The sequence below is a fragment of the Doryrhamphus excisus genome, chromosome 14 (genome assembly GCF_030265055.1).
Source record: "Doryrhamphus excisus isolate RoL2022-K1 chromosome 14, RoL_Dexc_1.0, whole genome shotgun sequence".
Taxonomy (NCBI): domain Eukaryota; kingdom Metazoa; phylum Chordata; class Actinopteri; order Syngnathiformes; family Syngnathidae; genus Doryrhamphus; species Doryrhamphus excisus.
The window spans coordinates 2,326,983-2,351,825 of NC_080479.1; the positions used below are offsets into that span (position 1 = coordinate 2,326,983).

At 46.8% G+C, this 24,843-nt stretch overlaps 4 protein-coding genes across 11 annotated transcripts; 1 reads left to right on the forward strand and 3 right to left on the reverse strand.

Annotated features, from left to right (window-relative positions):
* Positions 1-2,817: 2,817 nt before the first annotated feature.
* LOC131101999 (protein JTB-like) lies at positions 2,818-6,925 on the forward strand. 7 transcript variants are annotated; one of them, XM_058047453.1, is made up of 9 exons: positions 2,818-2,945; positions 3,341-3,452; positions 3,544-3,654; positions 3,718-3,847; positions 4,791-4,916; positions 4,984-5,024; positions 5,089-5,174; positions 5,237-5,316; positions 5,380-6,919. In XM_058047453.1, the coding sequence occupies exons 5-9, from the start codon at positions 4,828-4,830 to the stop codon at positions 5,534-5,536; spliced, it is 453 nt and encodes a 150-aa protein (XP_057903436.1). In that variant the 5' UTR covers positions 2,818-2,945; positions 3,341-3,452; positions 3,544-3,654; positions 3,718-3,847; positions 4,791-4,827; the 3' UTR covers positions 5,537-6,919. The 7 variants fall into 7 exon arrangements, with proteins under 7 accessions (XP_057903436.1, XP_057903435.1, XP_057903434.1 ...); XM_058047452.1 differs by having other exon boundaries at positions 2,820-2,945; positions 3,341-3,461; positions 4,760-4,916; positions 5,380-6,918; XM_058047451.1 differs by having other exon boundaries at positions 2,820-2,945; positions 4,760-4,916; positions 5,380-6,918.
* On the reverse strand, positions 4,492-8,445 carry LOC131101989 (glycosylated lysosomal membrane protein-like). The gene is made up of 7 exons (XM_058047428.1): positions 8,290-8,445; positions 7,144-7,308; positions 6,978-7,076; positions 6,719-6,874; positions 6,410-6,628; positions 6,084-6,349; positions 4,492-6,019 (listed from the first exon to the last, which is right to left on the reverse strand). Exons 1-7 carry the CDS (start codon positions 8,371-8,373, stop codon positions 5,845-5,847), a joined length of 1,164 nt encoding a protein of 387 aa, XP_057903411.1. The 5' UTR covers positions 8,374-8,445; the 3' UTR covers positions 4,492-5,844.
* Positions 8,446-9,171: 726 nt separating this feature from the next.
* LOC131101982 (T-complex protein 1 subunit gamma) lies at positions 9,172-13,875 on the reverse strand. The gene is made up of 14 exons (XM_058047417.1): positions 13,734-13,875; positions 11,901-11,962; positions 11,778-11,828; positions 11,365-11,427; positions 11,195-11,291; positions 11,008-11,125; positions 10,754-10,940; positions 10,540-10,689; positions 10,346-10,478; positions 10,202-10,283; positions 9,957-10,137; positions 9,644-9,889; positions 9,453-9,584; positions 9,172-9,385 (listed from the first exon to the last, which is right to left on the reverse strand). The coding sequence occupies exons 1-14, from the start codon at positions 13,759-13,761 to the stop codon at positions 9,293-9,295; spliced, it is 1,623 nt and encodes a 540-aa protein (XP_057903400.1). The 5' UTR covers positions 13,762-13,875; the 3' UTR covers positions 9,172-9,292.
* A 210-nt stretch (positions 13,876-14,085) lies between these two features.
* On the reverse strand, positions 14,086-24,100 carry LOC131101984 (protein disulfide-isomerase A3-like). Of its 2 annotated transcripts, none has more exons than XM_058047420.1 (14): positions 24,020-24,100; positions 21,967-22,207; positions 21,772-21,850; positions 21,577-21,694; positions 21,405-21,512; positions 21,213-21,342; positions 20,392-20,505; positions 20,201-20,326; positions 19,953-20,135; positions 19,771-19,879; positions 16,015-16,143; positions 14,496-14,575; positions 14,372-14,429; positions 14,086-14,296 (listed from the first exon to the last, which is right to left on the reverse strand). In XM_058047420.1, the coding sequence occupies exons 2-14, from the start codon at positions 22,128-22,130 to the stop codon at positions 14,219-14,221; spliced, it is 1,476 nt and encodes a 491-aa protein (XP_057903403.1). In that variant the 5' UTR covers positions 22,131-22,207; positions 24,020-24,100; the 3' UTR covers positions 14,086-14,218. The 2 variants fall into 2 exon arrangements, with proteins under 2 accessions (XP_057903403.1, XP_057903404.1); XM_058047421.1 differs by lacking the exon at positions 24,020-24,100 and adding an exon at positions 23,860-23,929.
* Positions 24,101-24,843: the final 743 nt, after the last annotated feature.

Genomic DNA, 24,843 nt, shown 5'->3' on the forward strand with positions numbered 1-24,843 from the left:
TGCCAGCATTTATCTTCTTTTATATCATTACGATAATTGATCTTCTTGTATATCATTACCAGCATTTACCTTCTTTTATGTCATTACCAGCATTTATCTTCTTTGTATCATTACCTGCATTTATCTTCTTCTATATCACTAACAGCATTTATCTTTATATCATTACCAGTATTTATCTTCTTCATATCATTACCAGCACCTATCTTCTTTATATCATTACCAGCATTCACTTTTTATATCATTACCAGCATTCACTCTTGATATAATTATCAGTGCTTATCTTCTTTATATCATTACCAGCACCTATCTTCTTTATATCATTACCAACATTCACTTTTTAAATCGTTGCCAGCATTTATCTTCTTTTATATCATTACCAGCATTCCATTTTTATGTCATTACCAGCATTTATCTTCTTTTATATTATTACCAGCATTCTCCTTTTTATCATTACCAGCATTCACTTTCTATATCATTACCAGCATTTATCTTCTTTTGTATCATTGCCAGCATTTATCTTCTTTTATATCCAGCATTTATCTTCTTTGTAACATTACCAGCATTTACTCTTTATATCATTACCAGTGCTTATCTTCTTTATATCATTACCAGCACCAATCTGCTTTATATCATTACCAGCATTCACTTTTTATATCATTGCCAGCATTTATCTTCTTTTATATCATTACCAGCATTTGTCTTATTTCTATCATTGCCAGCATTTATCTTCTTTTATATCATTACCATCATTTATCTTCTTTGCATCATTACCAGCATTTATCATCTACATGTCATTGCCAGTGTTAATCTTCTTTGTGTCATTACCAGCATTCAATTTTTATTTGATTACCAGTATTTATCTTCTTTAAATCCTTCCCAGCACCACAATTACTGAACTATTTTTCTAGTCGGCCCTGCTAGCTGGCTAGCTGTGTTCGGGAGCGGCGTGTTGGGCCTGCGACGTGACTGCTTTGACTTTGACATGGATCATGATTGTGACAATCAGGCCACCAGTCCCTGTGGGGCTCTCAGGTCCATTTCACAGAGACGGCAAGACGCCCTTTTCTATGTGGGTGAGGCACCAGTCAGGGAAGGGAGTCGTGTTGCCGTTTTGGCGAGTCTTCTTCCCACGAGACTTGGCGGAGCAGGGTTCGCCTTGTGGGACAGTTTACCGCCAGATGTTCAGAGTGATTATGGACCAGGGGCAACAGATGTGGAGAAGGCGTTAATTAATTAATTACCACAGTCGTTGTCTCTCGAGGCAGGTTGGTTCTCGAAGCAGGCGCACCCACATCGCCCTGCTCAACCCTGCATCCATCCTCGGGGGGGCTGAATTTCACCGGCTGACTTTCATGGATGGACCGGTGTGCAGGGTTGTGTGGCTATCTGATGTGGGACAAGCAACACAGGTAGGGGTGCCGGCTGTATTGGTCCCTGTGGTCCTGGGACACCCGCATGGTACTCCCCTGACAGCTCCTTAGCCAGCATTCACTTTTTATATCATTACCAGCACTTATCTTCTTTTATATCGTGACCAGCATTTACATCATTTCAAGTGTTTCCTTTTTATATCACTACCATTTCCATTTGTCCACCTGTACCTCTCACCCAAAGACAGCTGGGATAGGCTCCAGCATAGCCTCCATGACCTTGTGAGGAGAAGCAGCATAGAAAATGGATGGATGCATTTTTTTATATCACGGCCAGCATTTAAGTTCTTTTACTATATCCTTTATAATAATTCATTAGAATACTATGAGGCTTAATACTTAACCTTATACCTAACCCTATATTTATATATTAAGTATTATTGATATTAATATTTAAGTATTAATACTATAATACCCAGTATTGCTTTTTATATCATTACCAGCATGTAACTACCTCACATTACCTGGAAGTGTTTCTCCATGGTGTCACGTGGATTTTGGGTGTTGTTAGCATTAGCTACATTTAGCAACGTTAAGCTTCTGTGAGCTGCAGTGAAAATCTGTTAATCCTGTTCAAGTGTGCCGCACGCATGCGTGTGTGTGTGTTTATGAGTTTTTAGGTTTGGGTTTTTTGTTTTTATGAATATAGAAATAGTGTTTGTGTGCAGGCCGAGTGGTTAGCACGCAGGTCACACAGCTAGGAGACCGAGTTTGATTCCACCCTCGGCCATCTCTGTGTGGAGTTTGCATGTTCTCCCCGTGCATGCGTGGGTTTTCTCCGGGTACTCCGGTTTCCTCCCACATTCCAAAAACATGCTAGGTTAATTGGCCACTCCAAATTGTCCATAGGTATGAATGTGAGTGTGAATGGTTGTTTGTCTATATGTGCCCTGGGATTGGCTGGCCACGAGTCCAGCTGGGATAGGCTCCAACACCCCCACCCTCATGAGGATAAGCGGTAGAAAAAGAATGAATGAATGAATGAATGTGTGACCAAGTGAATGAATTAGAACTCATCCCTTGTCAATTATTATATACATAAATGACGTCATTGTTTATTGAAAGTTAGATCATTTATAATAGTACTTGGTTCATTCCAACTAAATCCAACAGCCGTTTAGGATTTGGGATTCATTAGGAACAGGTGTACAGAGTTCATCTACCTGTGGACACTGACCAAGGGAGTCACCTGCAGGAATGTTTGGGAGGATGTCATCAGTGACATCATCAGACCATACCATGTACTGGGGATGAGGGAGGGGGTTGTAGGTTTTATTTAATGTGTTAATGTTTAATGGGAGTGGTAGCAGCATTGGGGTCACATAGATGGTGTTGTGGGAATCCAGTTTTGTGAAGTGACGTGATGGGACATGTTTGCTAGACCAACCTATGGGCTACAGTGGAACATGCTGGGCAGAATAAGAGTCCTATAAAGGAGCAGCTGGGGCTTCCTTGGGGAGGGCAGTGATGTGTGGCTGTGTCCTACAACCCCCCACAGTACGGTGGTTCATTGATGTGAGTGAATACAATTTTTCTTCTTGATGTTTTTTTTTGATAATTCACGTATTTTTTTCAATTGCATTTTTTTTGTTTTAGTGTTTTTCATAAGTTAATCTTCCTGGGCCTGGGCCAACTGTAAATCTGCCTTGGGACATCCCATTACTACAGTATGGTTTAATATATGAAATGGAGTGCACTGATGATAATATAAAACATGTCGGTGAGTTGGAAAGATGTTGTTGTTATAGCTATTTTATTATGTTATGTTATTTTAAACCTAACCTAACCACAGAAGGAGTTGAAGTAAATAAAAAATACACGAAGACTTGTAGTGACGTGTGAGAGGGCGTGCCTTCATCAGCTGACCTGCGGTCATGTGACGTAAGAGGATCATTTTCTCCCTTTGTCAGCCTCCAAACCAGCGTGTTCGATCGCCAGATGAGGACGAGAGTGTGTGTGCTCTGTGCGCTCCTGCTAGTCGGAGTGTGTCGGCAGGAAGTGGACTGCATCCTGCTGCTGGAGGTAGGCCAGGTGCGTGCTGGGTAGCGAGCTTGGCGCTGGCACGTCAATGGACTGTTTTGTTTTTTGTTGCTTTTATTTTTGGGGGTGCCAGGTGACCACTGAGGCGGCACCGCAGTCCTTGGGCACGACGCATCACCCCGGCGACTTGGCTCGACTTCCCGGATTGTGTCGCCGCCTGAGGAGACGTCGCCTGAGCTACGTGGTAAACTGCTCTGTCGCTTTGATGGCTTCTTCTCCCATCTCACAGCCTTCTTCCTGCTTGCAGTGTCACAAGAGGCAGTTCTGCTGGGGGGGGGGGAGCCAGGGGCAGCAGGCTGGTCAGGTGTGCCGATGTCCACGAGGTTCCAGGTGCTCACGTGTCTTCATCCGCAGCCTGTGACTGCCATCTCACTGATGTATGTATCCAGCATGTGACGATAAAAACACAATTTCATTACGGACATTCGATCAGTGGCAACTCTTGACGTCATCAACACGACGTAAAGGGGGTGTTCCCAATGCTTTGGTCGTTGACGCAGGACCACAACTGTCCTGTCCTCGTGAGAACTTCCGGTTTCATACTCGTAAAGGAAAGCTCAACCTTAGCTTTCAAAATAATCGACGATGGAAAAATGCTTAAAATTATGGAACGATAATATATGAACATGTGTAACCATTATTATACCTATATTTCTATTGGTGGTGTTTCTGGCTTTTTTGATTGACTTCGTGAAACGTTTATTGTGAAGGGTTTTAGGCGGATATGACTCATTTGTACTTTCAAGAACTTGTGTGTCCGCATGTAGCTAGGCTAAACGTCGACACGTCCAATAAGTTGGAGTTTAAAAGGCTGAAGTGACCATTGGAATGTTTGTAAAATGACGAGAGCGTCAATGAATGACGGTGAGTGAGCGCATGCGCTATCAAAGCTGATGGTGGCTCGTATCTGCTAGCATGCTAACTCTTAGCATCATTAGCATTAGCAAAGCTCATATTTGTCCTCAACGTATGACGTCATCTAGCTAATTCAAAAGATGACACAAAACGTTCATTTGATAAGACGTTGATTACGTTTTTAACACACGAATAAAGAATAAATACCAGATCACTTTGTCACCAGAAGGGGGCGTCAACTTGACCACCCATTTTCAATGAGGGAAAAACGGTCACAAAGTCTGAAATGGCCTTCAATGGGAGAAGTCCTGATGGTTAGCCAGCGTGTTCTTTCAGTTGAGTAATGTGGGCGATGTCAGACAAGAAAACGACGTGGAGGAATAATGAATACAAGACAAATGGTGTCCAATTGTATTGTGTGATTGCTGTTTCAGCCTCGTGAAGTCCTCTGCGGTTCCGTTTCAGCCTCATGGAGTCGCAGCTGTAGGACCTCGTCAGCCTGATGGAAAGCTCCTGGCGCGTCCCAGTGGCGTGTTGTCGGCCTCGAGTTCTGGTCCTGCACGCAGTGTTCTGGGGTCTAGTGGCCCTGAGGTGGGTCCGAGAACATGGTACTTTACGGGTTCAGTTCTGGGGTTGATGTGTCGCGTCTGTGTTGCAGGGTGTTTGGGGCGGCATTGCTGGCTGAAGACAAAACTGCGGGTAAAAGACACCGTTGTTAATCTCTTTCATTGTCGCGTTCTTTATGGTTCTTGTCCTTCCACAGTGGTCAAGCCTGTCGACCCCCCCTGCTGGCTGCTGGAGGAGTTTGTGGTCACGGTGGAGTGTTCTCAGTGTAGCGCTTTCCAGACGGTAAGGCTAGGTAGCTTAGCTTAGCGGTTAGCATGCTGAGGTGATGACATGTTTGTGTCCAGAAGACGAGGCTGGCCTGCAGCCACACGGGTTACGTGGAGCGGGTCAACTGTACCAAGTCCCACAGAGACGAGTACAAGAGGTGAGGACAAAGTCACATGGACAGGAAGCTGCAGACTCGGTCTCAGTCATGTCGTCCTTGCAGCTGCCGCTCCGTTGTCATGGAAGAGCATCTCTTCTGGAAGTTTGAGGCGGCCATGATGGCCCTGACAGCGCTCTCCGCCATCATTGTGGTCACGCGCCAGCGGTGGCTAGATCGACTCGCCTCTGAGAAAGTCCGCCGACAGATTGAGTCAATCTAGGAGGGCTGTAAAACCCGGTGGCCATGAACTCATCTTGGAATGTTGAAATTTCCCAGCATCTCTGAGCAGCATCAGGTTGTTTTTCAATAAAGTCCACCATGAGGTGGAAGATGTTAAGTCTTTATTTAGTGTGGTGATTTAAAAAGAGGAATGAAGAGGAAGCCGTGCTGTGACGTTCTAAAAGACTCCTCTTGGTCCATCATCATCATGGTGACATTTCTGATTGGAGGCGTGGCCAGGAAGATGATGACATAAATACTAAAAGCAACTTTAAAAAGAGTGCAACCTGATTGGCTGCCACTCTGCTGTCAGTTGATTGGCTCGTAGCTTGGCGCCAAGGGTGCCAATCTCCTTCGCGTGTAGACGAAGACTCCGCCTGCCGTGAGGATGAGAAGCGGCGCACCGAGACCCACAGCCATGATGGCGAGGACCAGTGGGGAGAAGGTGTCGGCAGGTGGAAGGCCGACGCCCACCAGCGCCGTCCTGCAGGAGAGGAGTGATGCGTTGGAAAACGAAGCGGCGACAAAAGTGGAGCGACAGAACCAACCAGCTGAGGAACTTGGTGCTGTTGTAGAACGGCTGCCCCGCCAGGCCGAAGCTCACGTTCAGTCCGTATGCTTCCTCCGTCGTGAAAAACGCCTGCACCAGGCTGGACGCCGCCGCCACCGCCACACCTGCCAGTGGGCGCGGGTCGGAGTGACGACACGGTGTCACGTCCTCCAGCGTGGGCGGCGAGTGCCGATATGCCACCGGCTTCCACTGGATGAAGCCCCGCTCACGGGCGCTGTCGATGGCAGACATCCACTGAGACACCTGAAAGGTCAAAGGTCAACACCCACTTCCTCCACCCGGGTGAAATAAACGTTGAGTGACCTTAAATATGGACGGCGTGAACTCGTCGTCGATGGATCGATGCACCTCCACCCTATTCGGGGGATAGGCTCCGCCCACTGCTTGCAGCTCCAAAAAGAAGCGTGATTGCGGCGTCCTTGGGACCAGGCCGTCAAGCCACACCTCTACCTGGGAGGAGTTAGCTGTATGGCGTAGGCGGGGCCACATCTCAGCACGCCCCTCCGACTCAAACACAGAAAGCTGCAGGAAAAAAGCAGCGTTAGGTTCTGTGCGCTGTAGATCTAAAATCTACCAAAGTGTGTGTGTGTGTGTGTGCGTGCGTGGACCCACATGCACACAAACGGAACCTCCAGCCACGGCGCCGCACAGCCTAGCCGACGCCCCTGACAGCTGCATGCCAGACCAGCTGATGTTGTGCAGCTCATATGGCGGGAAAAGGTCAGAGGTCACTTCTGCTGTGTTGTTGATGTCGTCATATTCCAACAGCTGACACACACACACGCTTGGTGAGTGAGCGTGAAGAATACTTCCACAGGGAGACAAAGGGAGACAACTGGGGTAGGCTCCAGCATGGACACATGGAACATACCCGGCTGAAGACCAGCGCCCCGCTGGACAGAATGCTGCTGGCCGGCTCCACCTGCAGGCTCCCGCTAGCATTGCGGCTCAAGAAAAGGGGCCAGTTGACCTGAGAGGAAGTTTGAACTTTTAGAAAATATGTGTGAGGTCAAGCGTGGGGGAGGAGCTTATCAGACCGAGACAGAAGAATAATGCACGTCGGTGTGAACCAGCAGCAGAGTTGGCGCCCCCTGGCTGCAAAAAAGGAAGTGAAGCGTGTCGTTGTCTCCTTCAGCTCTCACGTGCAGGAGGTCTCCACCGGGAGGCGGGGCCACAGCGCCAGGATTCAACTGCACAGAAAGCTGAAGATACCACTCATCAATGGCCACCCATCAGTGGCCACCCATCAATAACCACCCATCAATAACCACTGATGGCTATGTTGACCAAGTAAAGTAACTTGAGTTCCTTTGTAGACCAGGTGCTGTGTGATGGTGAGAAGGTAGTAAAGGCAATAAGAGTATGCACTTCTAGCAGTACTTCTGTACATGTATACATAAAGCAGTAATTGTACTGTTTCATGGGGTGGAGGTTTACACAAGAATCTAGTATGACATTTCTATGCTCCAATGACAGTCCTGATGTTTTAACAAAGAAAGTGAAACTCAAATGCAAGAGGAAGGATGCAAATGAAACGTATGTATGTATGGAATGTATGTAGGGATGTATGTTCCTATGTGGGATTGATTGATCTGGCAGTCTTATTATTTATGTTATTATTTATCACTCCATCTTCTTCCGGGGGCAGCAGCCTAAGCAGGAAAACCCAGACTTCCCTTCCCGGCCAGTTTGACCAGCTCCTTCCCTGAGGTCTGAACACCTCCCCAGGGGGGCATCCTGGAGTCCTGACCAGGTGCCCGAGACCCCTCTATTTCTGTGTGAACTGTATGCTCTTGCTGCAGTGCCTGAAATAAATACTAAGATGAACAGGGATGGATATTGTTGCCATTACTTCCGTTACAGCTTTTGTCTACAAGAAAACAATATTTGCCATCAATTCAATGGTAAAACAAAGACCTAATAAAAGTTGCAAATTTCCCCACTGAGGGACGAATAACGGCATATCTTATCTTGATAATCACGTTAATGTAAAAGTCAAAGTAATCAGTACATTGATTAAATTAAATGGCAGTTCACGGCTAAACAGTACAATATTTTATGTGGCTATAAAAGTAAAAGCTAGCGGAGTTGCTTTGTGTTTGTTGAATATTATAATAGGAAATGTATGCTACGACAGCACATAAATACTTGAATGTGTAACTTTGGATTTGAAGTAATATTACCTTTCTGGTCAAAGCGTCGCTGACCGAACCCGCAGAAAAAAGTAGAAAGATCCAAACGCCGCACATCCGCAGGGCGGCCGCCATCTTTCTTGTGACTACAGGTCACATGATTGCCTCATATGTCAGCTGGCTCGTGGTGGGTCATTCGCCAACGATCCGACTGCCGGGCACAAGTCGTCCTGTGTCTTCCCTGACCGGTGAACGGAAATTGCCAAGAGACTTTATTTTGGGGCAAAAAAACACATGAGAAATTAGTGTAGCTGTTTTACTAATTTGGCGAAAGTTGATTGCTCATGCCTGTAGAGTAGGCGCACGGATGATGTCATGAGAATGCGACTGTAGTTGCGACACCTGTTGAGTTGAACAAACGGAGCCCACACGTCCTCTCCAAAGAGTACAAGTTCGTGAGGTTTGGTCCTGAAAAGAGTCACTCTATACGCCTTACACCTCGCCTCCTTAAAACGAAAAAGTGTAGTTCTTCACCCTCACAAAAGGTGCCTCAAAAATGTCTGTGATGTGAGTCTGAGGCTGGAGATGTGATCATCCTTCAGGCGGCGGCTATAGACACCCCCCCGCCGTACTTGCAAGCGTGGGCAACCCTAGGGGAGGAGTACCGCCTCAGTACGGATTGGGAGCATGCAGACACTATATAGGACTTTCAGTGCAGGAGGAACTTTCCTTGCGTGGGGGGCTGCCTGGGGGTCCGGATGATGTGTGAGCGTTTGCACCGTGCTTGAAACAAGCTTGCGTACATGCACACCGATATCAGTGATATCACATCCCCTCTCCAGGCACTAAGGACGGAGGTAAGCATCTATGCCATCCCTACTGGTATCGGTATCAGACCATTTCACTCATGGAAATTCACTCATTTCACCCTGATTCATTAGAAGTGTATTTTATTTTAGTAAGAAGATGAGAGGTGTTTTATTCTGGCAAGCTGGAGATAAGGTGTATTTTATTTTGGTAAGACAGAGGATGAAGGAGCGGCCATGTGATGACGTTATTGGTCGCCAGGGCCTCCCATGGGCTCGTCCTTGTCTTTCTTTTTGTGCCCCGACACGATGTCATCAATGCGCAGCAACAAGATGGCGGTCTGCGGCGAGAGCGGAGAGAGCGGGTCAGAAGTGAGCAACTGAGAGCGAAGTAATCAAGCATCTCACCTCCACCGCCGTCTTGTACGTCTGTGCTTTGACAGCCAGCGGCTCCCAGATGCCTGCGGCCGCCATGTCGGTCAGGGAGCCCGTCTCGCCGTCCACGCCCCACACAGCGGCGTCCTGCTGGGTGTGCTTGGCCTGTTGGGGGCGAGAGGCGGTCATACGGCCAAGTACCGGAGCGGCTAAAACCATCCTACCCTCAGTGAGGTCAGCACGCGGATGGTGGAGGCACCGCAGTTCTGGATGAGCGTTCGGGGGATGACCTCCAGTGCCTGCGCCACGGCCCGATAGGGCCACTGCTCCACGCCCACCAGGGCACGAGAACGCTCCATCAGACACTTGGACACCGCCATCTCCACAGCACCGCCGCCAGGCAGCAGGAAGGGCTCCAGCATGACATTCCGACACACCTGCATGGCATCCTGCAGGTTCCTCTCCACCTCCTGCAGAGAGGGGGGCGGAGTTAGACAGTGAGAGGTGGGGTGAGGTCACAGGAAGCGAGGAGCTCACGGCGAGGATCTCCTTGCTGGCGCCTCTCAGGAGGATGGTGCAGGCTTTGGGGTCTTTGCACTCTGTGATGAAGGTGAAGTACTCGTCTCCAATCTTCTTCACCTCAAACAGCCCCGCCCCCATCCCGACATCTTCCTCACGCAGCTCATCGGTGCGGCTGACGATGCGAGCGCCGCACGCCCTGCAGGAAGACACGGCATCCTGCTGATTGGCCACATCCTTTTATGCAGATGAGCTGCCTTTACCTGGCGATGCGGTTGTTGTCCGTCTTCCTGACACGACGAATGGCGGTGATGTTAGCCTTCATCAGGTAGTGCTGAGCCAGGTCTGGTGGGGCGCAGCCACAACATCAAGATGGCGTCCATCAAACATGACGTGACGTGACCTACCTGAGACACCCTTCTCCGTGAAGACGAGGTCAGGTTTGACGCGGATGATGTCCTCACACATCTGCTGGATGTATTCTTCCTCCATCTGCAGGATCCTGGCAAAGTCTTCCTCCTTGCTGATCTCGATGTCCGTCTAAAACACGGTACCTTCTGTCAGGACCGGCATGATGATTGACAGCATGTGTGAAGGTCACCTGGCTCTCGCCCTTCTTGTACTCCAGCGAGCAGTCCAAGAGGACGATGCGAGGATCTTTGATGGCACGTCTCATGCGTGCATGCGTCACGTCCTTGTTGACCATCACACCTCTCAGCACGCACGAGTCCTCGATGATCCCTCCTGGAACCTGGAAAATGTTCCACAAGTGCACTCAGCATACGAGAGTGCACGTGGTGGGCCATGTGGCCTACCTTCTCCACTTTGGCGTACTTCTTGATATCAATCTCCTTGCGGCCATTGTCCTCCATCTCCACGGTGACCACGGCGTCCAACGCCATGCCGCACGCCAGCTGCGACCAGCGGCTCAGAGCTTTGGTGTTGATGGCCGAGTGCACGATTTTCAGCATCATGGAGCGATCCGCCGTGTCCACAGGGATGCTGGCCACCATCAAAACGTTCAATCACACGACAAGTTTGGCAGGAAGCTCATGTATCGTTTGGCTACCTGATCTCCTTCAAAGTCTCCAACATGTCCTCCAACGCTCGCCTGTATGCACTGATGATGACAGTCGGATGCATCTGCTGCTCCAGGAACTGCTCCGCTACCGCGAGCATCTCTCCAGCTAACACGCACACGCACAGTAAGAAATAAAAGCATTGTCCACATGACACACTGATGTTAGCTTCCTCACCCAGGATGATGACAGACGTGGTTCCATCTCCCACCTCCTCATCTTGCGTCCGGCTGATCTCAATCATCGATTTAGCGGCGGGATGCTGCACCTGGATCTGTCACCATGGAGACACGGAAGCCGTCAAACAAAGCTAGATCTTTGCATTGCAAAAACTTAGCAAGGCTCACCTCTCGCAGAATGGCATTTCCATCATTGGTCATGACAATGCCTCCCGTGGGGTCAAGCAGCATCTGGAAACACATCATTAGCACCGCTAGCCACCCTGCTAACATTAGCACCGCCAGCCACCTTGTAACATTAGCGCCGCGAGCCAACTACATAAATATTAACACTGCTAGCCCCCCTGCTAACATTAGCGCTGCTAGCCACCTACAAAAATATTCGGTCTTCGAGCCACCAGGTGTGCTACAACATGCTAGCCATCCACATATATTAGCATTGCTAGCCACCAAGCTAACATTAGCACTACTAGCCTAGTATCTATTAAGGCTGGAAGAGTCGCCAGTACACAAGGCATTATGAGTACTGTAAATACAACACGTGGGTAAAACAGTGTGTCGTAAATGTGAAGATGACTCACCTTCATCATGGCACGGGGTCCCAGACATGTCCTGATGACATCAGCAATGGTCTGTGATACACATGGCGTTTGACAGTCATCAGCATGTCGGGGGGTGTGGTTGGGCGCTGGGCGGACACTCACCTTGGCAGCATTGATGTTTCCCGTCTGGACTTTACGTCCCGACTCTCTCTTCACGTTCTGATCTGCACACAGGAAGTGCGTTTTGAAATAGCAATACGGCCATTTCACATTCCATCCATGCGCCTAACCCTAACCGCCAGGCCGGATCCCCAGGGTCTAGACCAGTGACCACACCTTTTGCAGTCACGTACCCCTTCAGACATTTGACCTGAAGCCACGTACCCCTACTCCTGCACACCACACTTCCATCCAGTTCATCTTCATCTAAGCCTGACTCAGGATGGCTCTGGTTCAAGTCAGCATGTTCATGTCATAGCAAATGGAAGGGGAAGGCTGACCAATCATGGTAAAGCACTTCCTGTCCAAAGCTTTGTTTAACATGGATGTCTGTTAGAAGTAGACTAACATTGTCTCACTGTTGCTTTTGGAGATATCACCTACTTTGGGCTGCATGTGCATGTGGGGCTGTGTTTGCTGTTATTCACAAGTGTCCCTGAATGCAGCGGCAACTTGTGTCCCAGGAGTTAGGTGATGCACCTGAATGCACCATTTTAGAAAAAGCTGGAGCAGCACTGACAGGAGTTTGCTAGTTTGGATCCTGCTTGTTGAGTATGAAGTGTAAATGATCTGCCTGGAATCTTTCCATGGTGTCCCAACTCTTTAAGTTTACCTCCTTGTTAATAAATAGTACCTGAAACACAACAATACATGCAAGCATTGTGGGGTGAATCATAGTGGCAGGTTGTGGGATCAATTGGAACACCAATAGAAATGGCATCTTCATGATAAAACACAAAGTCATCACTCACACTTACTCATCTGATGTGATGCACATAGGGACAACTTGGGACAACTATTGTCCCATAGGGACAACTTGCAGCTCGGGCTCCTCGCACTGTGAGGCGTTCAGGTGCACTCGTAATTTTGAGTGTTAGGCACAAATTGTTTTCCTTTTTTTCCTGTACCCCCTGTGGACCCCTTCGGGAACCACTGGTCTCAACATCAGAAAAACAAACACCATGCACATACTAGCATTTGTAAATTCATAGTTATGTCATTGAACATTTTTTAAAAAAATATGCTTTACAACATGACTAGAGCTTTTTAGACATGATATAACACCCGTGGTCACCTTTTCACTCCTATTGGCCAATATAGTAGACATAAGTAAATAAATAAGCCATTTAAGATGGCTTTCATTTCAATACTGACCTACCAACATGTACAAATTTAGAGTACTCAACATGCAATTTGACTCTTGAATATGCTTGTATGCTCTCCATTTTGTTGTATTTTCCTGGTTTCATTTTTAAGTTCAGCCTGTACAGTTGAGATACATGAATACATATTAGCAGTTTCTCTAGTACTTCAAATTGGGGGTGCATGATACAAATTCTAATGACTTGAATGTGAGTGTGAATGGTTGTTTGTCTATATGTGCCCTGTGATTGGCTGGCCACCAGTCCAGGGTGTAGCCCGCCTCTCGCCCCAAGACAGCTGGGATAGGCTCCAGCACGCCGCCGCCCTCGTGAGGATAAGCTGTAGGAAATGAATGAATGTCCAACAGTGGAGTAGCATGTCTTACGTCATGCCAGCTGCTCGTTTACGGGAATCGAGTATGACTGGACATGAAAATGTAAGAAGCTAACAGGCTACCTAGCATGAGGGCTGCCTTTGTCGGCACGCTAACACGGCTAACACGGCTAACAGCTAGCACGTGCAGCCGTGGGCCGCTGCCTTTTAAGGCGTCTTCGAGCTGGTGGTCAATCGCGGTCTTTCGGTAGATTTGTGACAACAACAAGCGGTGACTTTGGACAAAACCTTACTACTTACTTAATACGAGCACCTGCTGGCCGAGCATGTTGTAGGAACAGCGGGACAACGCAGCTTCCAGATCAGAGAGGAACTAGCGACGGTTTGGGCGGTAGCATGGGCGGGGCCAATAAGGAGGGCATGAGGACGACCGACATCGAAGCCCCGCCTACTCGGCGCCTCCGCGACAATGCATTTACACAGTAATCATAATATATCTATGTGTGTGCGCAGCCATCCATACAGGTATATATAAAATATGTGTCCACGTAAACATATTTATACAGCCATGTAAACGGTATATACTTATGGTGGATACATACTGTGTATGTAGGGCCGGTTCTGTAGGTATTGTGCTCCAAAAAACAACACGTTTTAGCACCCAGAAATTATTTAATTGTGCAGCGGGACTGCCTCAACAATACATGACAAATAAATACACCGTGAATGAATAAATAAATACATCGATAAGAATGGTGTCTTTCAAAGCCATGTGACACACATGATCAGAGTTCCTGCTTGGATGCGCTGTGATTGGCCTCCCGCCGCAGGAAACGCAGGAAGTCTCCAAGTTCTCGTCCCCCCTGCAACATAGGATGACGGTTGTACAACCTTTCTGGAGCAGGCAGGAAATGAACAAAATAAAGCATTTTCTTCACCTCATATCGAACGGGCTGGTCCTTGCTGCCAGCGGCGGCCAAGTAGAAGGTGGGGTAGCTGGGGAGGAGACATGGATTATTCGTCACCACGCCACACACCAACACGTGTGTCACATCTTCTCACCCCTGCACGTCATATCCGGGGGGCACATCGTTAGCAATGGCGTTCATCTTGGCGATGACGACGGTAGGATCTGTAGACAACTGGCAGAACAGGAGGAAGACTCAACCAATGGGTCTGGATTTTCAAAATAAAACTACAAGAACGACTCTTGTCCAGTTTATATTTATACTATCATGTATGGTATGTCTATGATGTATTTATACTATCATACAGTATATGGTGTATTTATATGGTAATGGTTTTATTTCATTTGAACATGCATCAGATTACAATTGAGTGGTCTACTCATTGGACAGCTGAACTGGGAAAGTGCTGAGACTGACGTGCACCCACCACGCACCCACCATGCTCATCAGCCAATACCAATCGGTGGACACAGGTACCGTTCCCGACTTCCACTCAATGTTGAAGACGTGTCAGCCAAGACAGTCCCTCAACATCCAGAGCCTTGAGGAATTTAGGGCGGAACCCACTGGGGAGCATTTTGACGACCCCAGATACCTCAGCCATGGTGATGTAACTGTCCTCGGGCTCTGCTTCCTCTATGGAAGGTATGCCAGTGGGATTGAGAAGGGCCTCAAAGTATTCCTCCCACCGTTTGACTGTATCCTCAGTCCAGGTCAGCAGGCCCCGGGCACTGCTTCCACTTTCTGGCGCGTCAGATGGTTTGCCATCGAAAGTCATGCGGCAGTGCCTCGCGGAGCTCACGTTTTTGCCTAGACCACCGCCAAAGCAGCGTGTCGCTTGGCCTGACAGTACCTGTCAGCCGTTTCAGGAGTCCCACAAGCCATTCATGCTTGATAGGACAGATTCTTCAGCTTGACAGCACCCCCTGATCTCTGGTGTCTACCATAGGGTTTGGGGCACCATTCACACTCGATATCCTCGTCAACCCCCGGGATGCAGCCGAAGGTCTGCCAGATGTGAGATTGAAGACTTGACAAAAGGGAGACACTGCCAGCACACCCTCATTACACGTGGGTCTGTTCAGGTGTTGATCAGTTGAGCGCTCAGCCCCTCTCTTCACCCGTGTGTCCAGAACATGTAGACGCAGGTCTGATGATACGACTACAAAGTCGATCATAGACCTGCGGCCTTGGGTGTCCTGGTGCCTCGTGCACATGTGGACATCCTATGTTGGAACATGTTAGTTATGGACAAACTGTGGTTTGCAAAGAAGTCCAATAACATCACAATGCAGCGGTTCAGATTGGGGAGGTCATCCCCCCGCCCCCAGGGAACACTGTAATTGCCCACATGGGCGTTGAAGTCACCAGTTGGGGTGCTCTCCAGCACCTCTTTGATGGACTCCAAGTAGGCCGGGTACCCCGCACTGCTATTTGGCATGTACGCAAACTACATCCCACGAGTTATGGTGTTATGTATTACATTGTTATATATGTGTTGTGTATTTATATAGTGTATTTCTAGAGTTGTGTATTTGTATAGTGTTGTGTGTTCATACTGTTGAATGAGAGAAATGCAGTAGGAGAGAGGGAATGGTGAGATGAAGGTGTACCATCTGGGCCAGCTGGGTATAAACAGGTTGGAGTTTCTTGCAGTGTGGACAGGATGGAGAATAGAACTGGATGAAGACATCTTTGGTAGGGTCGTTAACGATGGCGTCAAACAACTCAGCTACCACCACCTGCAACACATAAACACCATGTACACCATCACATACAGTGGTATGAAAACGTTTGGGCACCCTGATAATGTTCAAGATGTTCCTTTCTAAATGACTGCTTGGGATCAGCCATTCCAGGTAAATATGTCATATATAGCAGACCAACACCGTGATAGATGAGAAGTCAAATGAAGTTTATTTACAGAAAGTGTGCAATAATTATTTAAACTAAAGTAGGCAGGTGCATAAATTTGGGCACCCCAACAAAAAAAAACAATATTTAGTAAATCCTCCTTTTGTAGAAATAAATGCTTCCTATAGCTTCCAATCAGGGTCTGGATTCTGGTTGAAGGTATTTTTGACCATTCCTCTTTCCAAAACATCTCCAGTTGAGTCAGGTTTGATCCTTTCCCAACATGGACAGTCCGTTTTAAATCACACCACAGATTTTCAATCATATTTAGGTCTGGGCACTGAGATGGCCATTCAGATGCCTCAGGAATGGAGAAGAAGTGTGTTGGTGGCCATTTTTAAGAACAAGGGTGCTGTGCAGAGCTGTGGCAACTACAGCGGTATAAAGCTAATGACCCATACCATGAAGTTATGGGAAAGAGTAGTTGAGCAGCAGTATGGTTTCATGCCAAAAAAAAAAAAAAGAGTACTACAGATGCAGTATTTGCTTTAACAATGTTCATAGAGAAGTACAGAGAAGGTCAGAGGGAGCTGCATTGTGTCTTTGTAGATCTGGAGAATGCCTATGACGGTGCCTAGAGAGGAACTGTGGTATTGTATGAGGAAGTCTGGAGTGACAGAGAAGTATGTTCAAGTGGTGCAGGACATGTATGTGGACTGGAAGACAGTTAAGAGGGGCAGAAGAGATCAGGGATCAGCCTTGAGACCCTTCTTGTTTGCTATGGTGATGGACAGGCTGACACATGAGCTTAGATAAGAATCTCCATTCCACAGTCAACTGTCATCTTTAATATAAGAAATTGAAGAGTTTGGGAAGAACAGCAACTCAGCCACCAAGTGGTAGGCCATGTAAACTGATGGATGGGGGTCAGCAGATGCTGAGGCGCATAGTGCAAAGACGTTGTCCACTTCCTGCACAGTCAATTGCTCCAGAGCTTCAAACTTCATGTGGCCCTGCATTGTGCCGAGTGTGAAATTTGGTGAAGGAGGAGTTATGGTGTGGGGTTGTTTTTCAGGAGTTGGGCTTGGCCCCTTAGTTCCAGTGAAAGGAACTTCAATGCTCCAGGATACCAAAACATTTTGGACAATTCCATGCTCCCAACCTTGTGGGAACAGTTTGGAGCCGCCCCATACTCTTCCAACATGACTATGCACCAGGGCACAAAGCAAGGTCCATAAAGAACTGGATGACAGAGTCTGGTGTGGATGAACTTGACTGGCCTGCACAGAGACCTGACCTGAACCCCATAGAACCCCTATGGGATGAATTGGAGCGGAGACTTAGAGACAGGCCTTCTCCACCAACATCAGTGTGTGACCTCACCAACATGCTTTTGGAAGAATGGTCCAAGACTCCGATAAACACTCCTCAACCTTGTGGCCAGCCTTCCATGAAGAGTTGACACCGTAATAGCTGCAAAAGGTGGACCGGCATCATACTTAGGATGGGATGGCACTTAAGTTCATAGGTGGGTCACGGCAGGTGAGCAAATACTTTTGCTCATATAGTGTATTTTCGACTTCAGCTGCATATATTTCTATAAAGTCTTCTTTCAGGAGACAGTCGGGGTTGTATATTTCAGTGTTTCGAATTCTGCTGATCTTCTTTAGCTTAATTAGAGTTTTGCAAATGACAGGGTTGTGGTCTGAGCCAATGTTTGCCCCGATACCATTTTACATAATAGTTAGATATAATTTTACGTAATATTTTATTCATTTATCCTAATATATCTGATTTCTGTAGATGTCACCAGGACTTCTGCATGTATACAGTTGTTGTTTCGGGTGCTGAAACCAAGTGTTCGAGATAGTTAGGTTATGCTATTCAGCAAAGCCAATCAACCTTTCTCCTAGGTGGTTGTACCTATGCTGAACCTTCCTGGGATGTTGCTTCCTATCTTTGCATTGAAGTCATCTTGGACAATGATCATTTCATCCGAGTTTGCATATTGTCGGCATTAGTTTATGTCTTCATAGATTTATCATGACTATGGGCTGTAGTTGGAATGTGAACTTCCATTAAGATGTTCAAAGGTTTTGCCTTCATTGTAATCATTAGAATTGGATAGTGGCCAAAATCCAGTTCCTGATTTAGATCATTGTTTTTCCACCATAATTGCAACGCCATTGATATGTTGATTTCCTCCTGAAAAGTACAGCATATCTTCATCGGGTTGGTAGGTACCATTCTCTGTCCATCTTGCTTCACATATTCCCATAATGTTAGCATGAAGTCTCCTCATTTCATTGGCTAGATTTTCTTGTTTATGTAATGTTTGTACATTCCAGGTTCCAAGGTTTAAGATTTTTCTCCTGGTATTGAGATGGGACGCATCAGCAAAAGGGCCTCCAGTTCTGGTTTGAGCCTCCAGTATCATTAGATCTTTCCAGGTCAGCCAGGAATTCCTCTTCTTCCCTGGTGCTATTTACAGAGGGCCATGCTGTCGGGATCCCAGCACGGTACTTTTTACTCGGTGCTTTCCTGGTTGCTCTCATGACTAGCTGAAGCTGAAGGGGAAGCTACTCCATTTGTCTTTTCTTGCCAAGACGATGCTTAAGTGTGCCAACCACTCTGCTGCCGCTGCCATCTGGGCCATTGACCATGTTGGTTCCTCTGTCCCATTCACCAGACCCCCCTTACTTAGTTTAGCATGCCAGTCGAGGTGCCGGGGTACGACCTTCTACTTGGAGCCATAAGTGAGAGATTTAGGGTGATCAAGGGAGTCCAAGCATTAGATTGCCTTATCAAAGATAAGCCACTGCAACCAATGTGAGGTGCTGCTCAGAACCACCCCTACACCCTCTCAGTCCGCTGCACCTTATTTCAAAATGAAGCTGGCTTGTCCAAATGTGCGACTCCCTTTGAGGCATGTGATCAGAAAAGGCTTCTTGCGCATGACTCTCCCAGAATAGCTGAATAGTTAAAGGATGCACAGTGACACCATCTGCACCAAGACCATGTTGGAGGTCTTTGGAGCTGGTCTATGGGTTGACCTTGACTCTTCTCACCATCTTGGGCCTCTGCTTATCTGAAATTGTTCTTGGCCTACCACGCCGGTCCTTAACTAGAACTGTGCCTGCGGTCTTCCATTTCCTCATTATGTTCCTCAGAGTGGAACCTGACAGGTGGAATCTCTGAGCTAGCTTTTGTATCCTTCCATGATGTTAAACAATCTTTGCACCTGCTTACTTTTGTTGAAATAATGATTGCAGACTTTCTGTAAATCCTATGCAGTTCATCTGACCTCTCATCTATCTCTGTGTTGGTCTGCGATATGAAATATTTGACTCAAATGGATGATCCCAATAACTAGTCAATTAGAAAGGAACATCTTGAAAATGACCAGGTGTGCCCAATAGTTTTCATACCACTGTACAATACTGATCCCTATGGCTTTGTTGAACATGCACCTCAGCGCCACCTGCTGCCTGTCTTGTGATATTCAGTCTACGCACCTGAACAGCACCACTATGCCTTTCTGGGACTGACTCGGACTTGATATAACGCTTCAGTCGGTTTGTGAAGTAATCGTTGATAAACCTGTCCAGAGACTGACCGTCCCTCCTGGAAGACACAGTCATGTGACCTGTGGAACCATGTCAACCCCTCCTTGTGTCCTTGTAGGCCCGGTACCTACGTGAACTCCTCCCTCATGGTGTACTTGTGACCCACTTTGGTCCGGATGGTGACAAGCGGCAGATCTCCACTCTCTGAAGTCCCCAGGCCAAAGTCCTCCTCCAGCTCAGACTGGAAATCTTTCTTGTTGGCTACTGAGAAGGTCAGGCCCCGCCCCACATACTTGGACACCACCTTCATCACTCTGGTGAAGAGACACACGTGCTCGATATTCCTAACATCTCTATGGTTGGTGTGTGCGTGTGTTACCGGTTCCTCCAGTAGTTGGAACCTCTCAGGTTGTGTTTGTAGTCAAGCTGGAAATACGCTGTTAGGAGGTCACGAACCCGCAAACGATCTTTGTTCTCCAAAGTCATGTGTGGACAAAGTCCAAATCTAGAATCACATGGATAAGGTGAAGGCCGTCCTCCCAAGACACACACACACATACGTATACTTGCATGTGATCTCTGATGAAGCGTCTCAGAGATGAGATGGTCAGAAAATCTTGAAAAATTACAACGCTGTCCTCAAACTGACTGGACAATCTGGGAGGTCTGAACAACATCACACCTCTGAAACACACAACACATGGTCTAGTTACACCAGCGCTTCTCACTTACAACACAACACATGAGCTAGTTCAGGGGTCAGCAACCCATGGCTCCAGAGCCGCATATGGTTCCTCAGCCTCTTTGTTGTGGCTCCCTTTGCAATGCTCAAATATTTGGAGTGATTGGATGAGCTGGAGGCATGGAGTGTAAGCAGGTGTTGGCTGCTCTGGCTCTGGTTGGAACGTTACAGGTCTTCCCCCAACATGGTAAACTAACCATGAATATATCCCCCCCAAAGGTGCATTGGAGTTTTTAATTCTGCATGGACGCATCTGTCCATGCAGATGGTCCTCTCTGCTTCTCTGGCTTACATGTATGCTTCACTAGTGGCGAGAAACAACAATTTGTTGTATTCTGCTGGTAGACTTAAAAAAGATTCAAACTTTAGAAGTTTATAAGATATTGTTTTTATATTATGTTTTGCGCCCCTAGAAGGGGCTCAGAGCTGATCCCTGATGCAGTCCCACCTCCACCTTGAACTCTTCAGTCACACCTCCAGCACATCTTACCCCTGTGTAACAGTCCTCATACATGCCCGGTGTTGTCATTGACTAATATTTACTAATATTTGTTTGATGAGCTGCAACATTGAAGTGTGGACAGATAGAGTTATATGTTAAGATGTTAGGTTAGGTGTTGGTAGTTAAACTGGGGGTCTGAAGACTCACTCTGAGTGGAGTCCATATGGTGAAGAGAGGTTCATTTGGGTGGTGTGGGCAAATCGAAACTGATCCCTCAGAAGTCCTGCAGCTTTTAGGAACTCAGACATACGAGAACTTTCTTCACCCGAGAACACACCTGAGAGAAAAACACAATCCAGCAAACAAGAAGTTGACACATCAGACGTGTTTTAGTCATACCTACGATTGAAGCATCGTAGTGATTGACGAAGGTCTGCAGGTCTTCTTCAGTCAACACGGTGACCGAGTCCGGACCTGTCTGCTTCTTCATGTAATGATAGATCCCCTCTAACACACACACACAAAGAGGGAATGAATGCGTGTAAGCTTGTTGCGTGTGCGTGTCTTTTACCTGCAGAGCGAGGACCGTCATAGGAGGCAGAGTCTCTCCCATTCCTGAAGATCTTCAGTGTTGGATACCCAGTCACGCCAAAACGAGTACATGTGTCAACATGAGCTGTACAGTCCACCTGAGACACACACACACACACACAGTTAAGACATAGGCAAAACACACACACAAAAACACACACAATAATGACGTCACCTTTGCTAATTGGACAGTCCCCTTTAGCTTGGTCGCTGCTTTGTCAAATTCTGGAGCTAATTTCTTACAGTGACCGCACCTGAAGGAAAGAGGAGAGGAACAAGGAAAGAGAGGTAGGGAATGAAATGGCACTGAAAGCATGCTAACAGTCAAATGTTGCATGCTAGCTGTTGGCTATCGCTAAGGGGTCGTTACCATGGAGCGTAGAATTTGACAAGCATCGTGTCGTGCTCGGTTGCTAGGTAATCAAAGTCTGCGTCCCCGAGCTGGAGCACATCTCTGCGAGACGACACAATGGCCGGCAAAGCAAGAGCCCACGCCAGTGTAACGGCAGGAAGGAGCCGACCGGCAGCCGCCATGATGAGAAGACGCAGGATTCAGGACACAATTCAGAGAAAACGATTTATGGCGAAGGGGGATGCTCCTCATGCTTCTGCTGCAAAGTAAAAATAATAATAAACTGGTTTCCGTGAAAGACATTCAGAATAAAAACTTCACGTAAGTTTTTATTAGTTCACGGTAAATTTACATCCAAAGAAAATAGACTCGGGTGAAAATAAAGTAGAAGTATATTAATTAACATATATGAATAGAATGTGAATAATCTAAACGTATTATTGACTTTGACTCAGTCATCTCGCACTTTTATTATGAAGGCAGGCGGGGTTTTTACGTCAGTAGATCATGTAAAGTAACACAACAATGAGAAAGAGCGTCTCATTGGTGGAGGCCATGTCATTTAAGCCGACTAGTCCAGTCGTCGACCCGATCTACGAAGGCCAGCCGTTCGGAGGCCCCTCCTCCAATCGCGAACCAGCCTGGTGAATTCAGATGGTCGAGCTCAGGGGTGGCCAACCAGTCAGAGACTAAGAGCCACTTTTTGCTGTGTTACTGCAAAGAGCCACATCATCCACATGGGCACACATGAACATCATCCCATGCCTTAACCACGTATGCACGCACACACAAAGAACCCTGCTCAGCCAGATTTATTGAAAACATCCCACACCAACATGATAATATCAGTTGTTTTCAACAGTTAACATTGTGTGCACTGTCTCACACACACAAACTCTCAGTTCAAGCAAGTCCACAAACAAAAATAAAATAAAATAATTTTAATAACATTTTTCTCTTACTATGCAAATCTGGCTTGTATTCTGTTGTTGCCACTCGAAGCAATTCTTTCAAATGAGTGTCGGTCAGAACAGATCGATGCTTTGATTTCACATGTTTCAGGGTAGAAAAAAACAGACTCGCACAGGCACGTTGACCCAAACATTAGTATCCCAAACCCAAGATATCTTAAGCGCTTAAGCGCTCCTCCGAACGGCTGGCCTTCGTGGATCGGGTCGACGACTGGACTAGTCGGCTTAAATGACATGGCCTCCACCAATGAGACGCTCTTTCTCATTGTTGTGTTACTTTACATGATCTACTGACGTAAAAACCCCGCCTGCCTTCATAATAAAAGTGCGAGATGACTGAGTCAAAGTCAATAATACGTTTAGATTATTCACATTCTATTCATATATGTTTTCATTATGTTTAATTTTAATTAATATACTTCTACTTTATTTTCACCCTAGTCTATTTTCTTTGGATGTAAATTTACCGTGAACTAATAAAAACTTACGTGAAGTTTTTATTATATCTTAAGCGCAGCCCGTTTGATGTTGGGGTATTTTTCTATTGGCACACTTTTCCAGAACTCAATGGTCCCTTCCCTTATAACAGCTGTCAGTTGATCACCTCACAAAGATTGATCATCTCCAACTCAGCCGCAGCCTCATCAGTGAGGAGCCGGGCTTTCAAACAGTCTGTTATCGCATTAAATGGGTCGACTAGGAACATAATCTGTGTTCTTTTCAGTTGTAGATCACAGAACCGGGTCACAAAGCTTTCGTGCAGGTTTGCAATGAGTATTGCATATCCCTCTCTTTTCTTTTCAGGGTGGCGCTGGTGACTTGTTCACTGGCTTTTAGCAGAGTATTAAATCTCCCTTTTGAATATGCGTCTTGAACAGCTTTAATTTGTTGACGAACGCAAACACACTTTGCACCAGGTCAGGCAGCATTTTTAACTTACCCGGGAAGGTCAGGTTCAGTCTGTCGAAGTGACACAGCATGTCAACTAAAAATGCCAGATCCATAATCCACTCAAGGTCCAAGAGCTCGGGATAGTCCTTGTCCTTCTCTTCCCTGAACAATTTCACTGCATCAAAAAGCTCAAAAAAGCGAAAGAGTACCTTGCTTCTTGACAGCCGCCTCACAGCGCAGTGCAGTGGCAGGTCACCTGGAAGCCCTTGGTCCAACTCAGCGATGAGATTCCTGAATTGCCTGTGGTTAAGCGCATGTGTGCGGATGTAGTTGACGATTTCCATCACAGGCTTCATGACGTTTTCTAAATTCAATGATTCAAGTTGCTCCTTGTGGATGATGCAGTGGAAATTCCAAAAGTCGGCAAATGTTTGATCAGCTTTGCACAGGCCCACAAGCCCTTTCACAGATCCGATCATGGCTGGCACTCCTTCCATGGCTATTGCAGTTAGTTTAGGTATGGGCAGACTTGCTTTTGCAAATGCAGCCATCATTGTTTCTTTCACATCTATGCCATGGGTTCTGTCTTTAATGGCACAATATCAAGGAGTTCTTCTTTGATCATACATTCATTTGACACAGACCGTGCAAACATTGCCAACTGAGGCTTGTCTTGTATGTCACAACTCTCATCTAATGCCACACTAAAATACTCACATGCTTGAATGTCAGAGTGCAACTGTGATTCAACGGCCGTTCAACACTGTGGCGGGACAGTTGGATGTCTGATACGCTCAGTTTTAGTTTGTCGTCTTCAGGAGACAATAATTCAACGGCGTCAATGAGGCATTTTTTAATGAAGTCCCCTTCGTTGTATGGCTTTTTAGCCCGTGCGATGTTCCAAGCCAGTTGATATGATGGAAGCGTTACGGTCTCTTGAGTGTTTCGTAAACTTTTTGAAAATCTGCTTTTCTGCCTGACTTTTCAAAGCGACCAATTTGTTCAGTCCCTTTTGAAAATTCCTGTTCGATGT

What these genes read in the sequence shown, in the direction of transcription:
- LOC131101999 (XM_058047453.1), top strand. Translation starts at nt 4,828, where the DNA reads ATGGAAAGCTCCTGGCGCGTCCCAGTGGCGTGTTGTCGGCCTCGAGTT. An exon ending in TGGGGTCTAGTGGCCCTGAG is followed by an intron (nt 4,917 to 4,983) that starts GTGGGTCCGAGA and finishes TCTGTGTTGCAG; the next exon opens with GGTGTTTGGGGCGGCATTGC. An exon ending in GGCTGAAGACAAAACTGCGG is followed by an intron (nt 5,025 to 5,088) that starts GTAAAAGACACC and finishes GTCCTTCCACAG; the next exon opens with TGGTCAAGCCTGTCGACCCC.
- LOC131101989 (XM_058047428.1), bottom strand. Translation starts at nt 8,373, where the DNA reads ATGGCGGCCGCCCTGCGGATGTGCGGCGTTTGGATCTTTCTACTTTTT. An exon ending in GGGCGCTGGTCTTCAGCCGG is followed by an intron (nt 6,875 to 6,977) that starts GTATGTTCCATG and finishes TGTGTGTGTCAG; the next exon opens with CTGTTGGAATATGACGACAT. An exon ending in TCACGCCGTCCATATTTAAG is followed by an intron (nt 6,350 to 6,409) that starts GTCACTCAACGT and finishes TTGACCTTTCAG; the next exon opens with GTGTCTCAGTGGATGTCTGC.
- LOC131101982 (XM_058047417.1), bottom strand. Translation starts at nt 13,761, where the DNA reads ATGCTCGGCCAGCAGGTGCTCGTATTAA. An exon ending in GAGACTTTGAAGGAGATCAG is followed by an intron (nt 10,941 to 11,007) that starts GTAGCCAAACGA and finishes GATGGTGGCCAG; the next exon opens with CATCCCTGTGGACACGGCGG. An exon ending in GACAACAACCGCATCGCCAG is followed by an intron (nt 10,138 to 10,201) that starts GTAAAGGCAGCT and finishes GTCTTCCTGCAG; the next exon opens with GGCGTGCGGCGCTCGCATCG.
- LOC131101984 (XM_058047420.1), bottom strand. Translation starts at nt 22,130, where the DNA reads ATGGCGGCTGCCGGTCGGCTCCTTCCTGCCGTTACACTGGCGTGGGCT. An exon ending in GGACTGTCCAATTAGCAAAG is followed by an intron (nt 21,695 to 21,771) that starts GTGACGTCATTA and finishes TGTGTGTCTCAG; the next exon opens with GTGGACTGTACAGCTCATGT. An exon ending in CCCGGATATGACGTGCAGGG is followed by an intron (nt 14,430 to 14,495) that starts GTGAGAAGATGT and finishes TCTCCTCCCCAG; the next exon opens with CTACCCCACCTTCTACTTGG.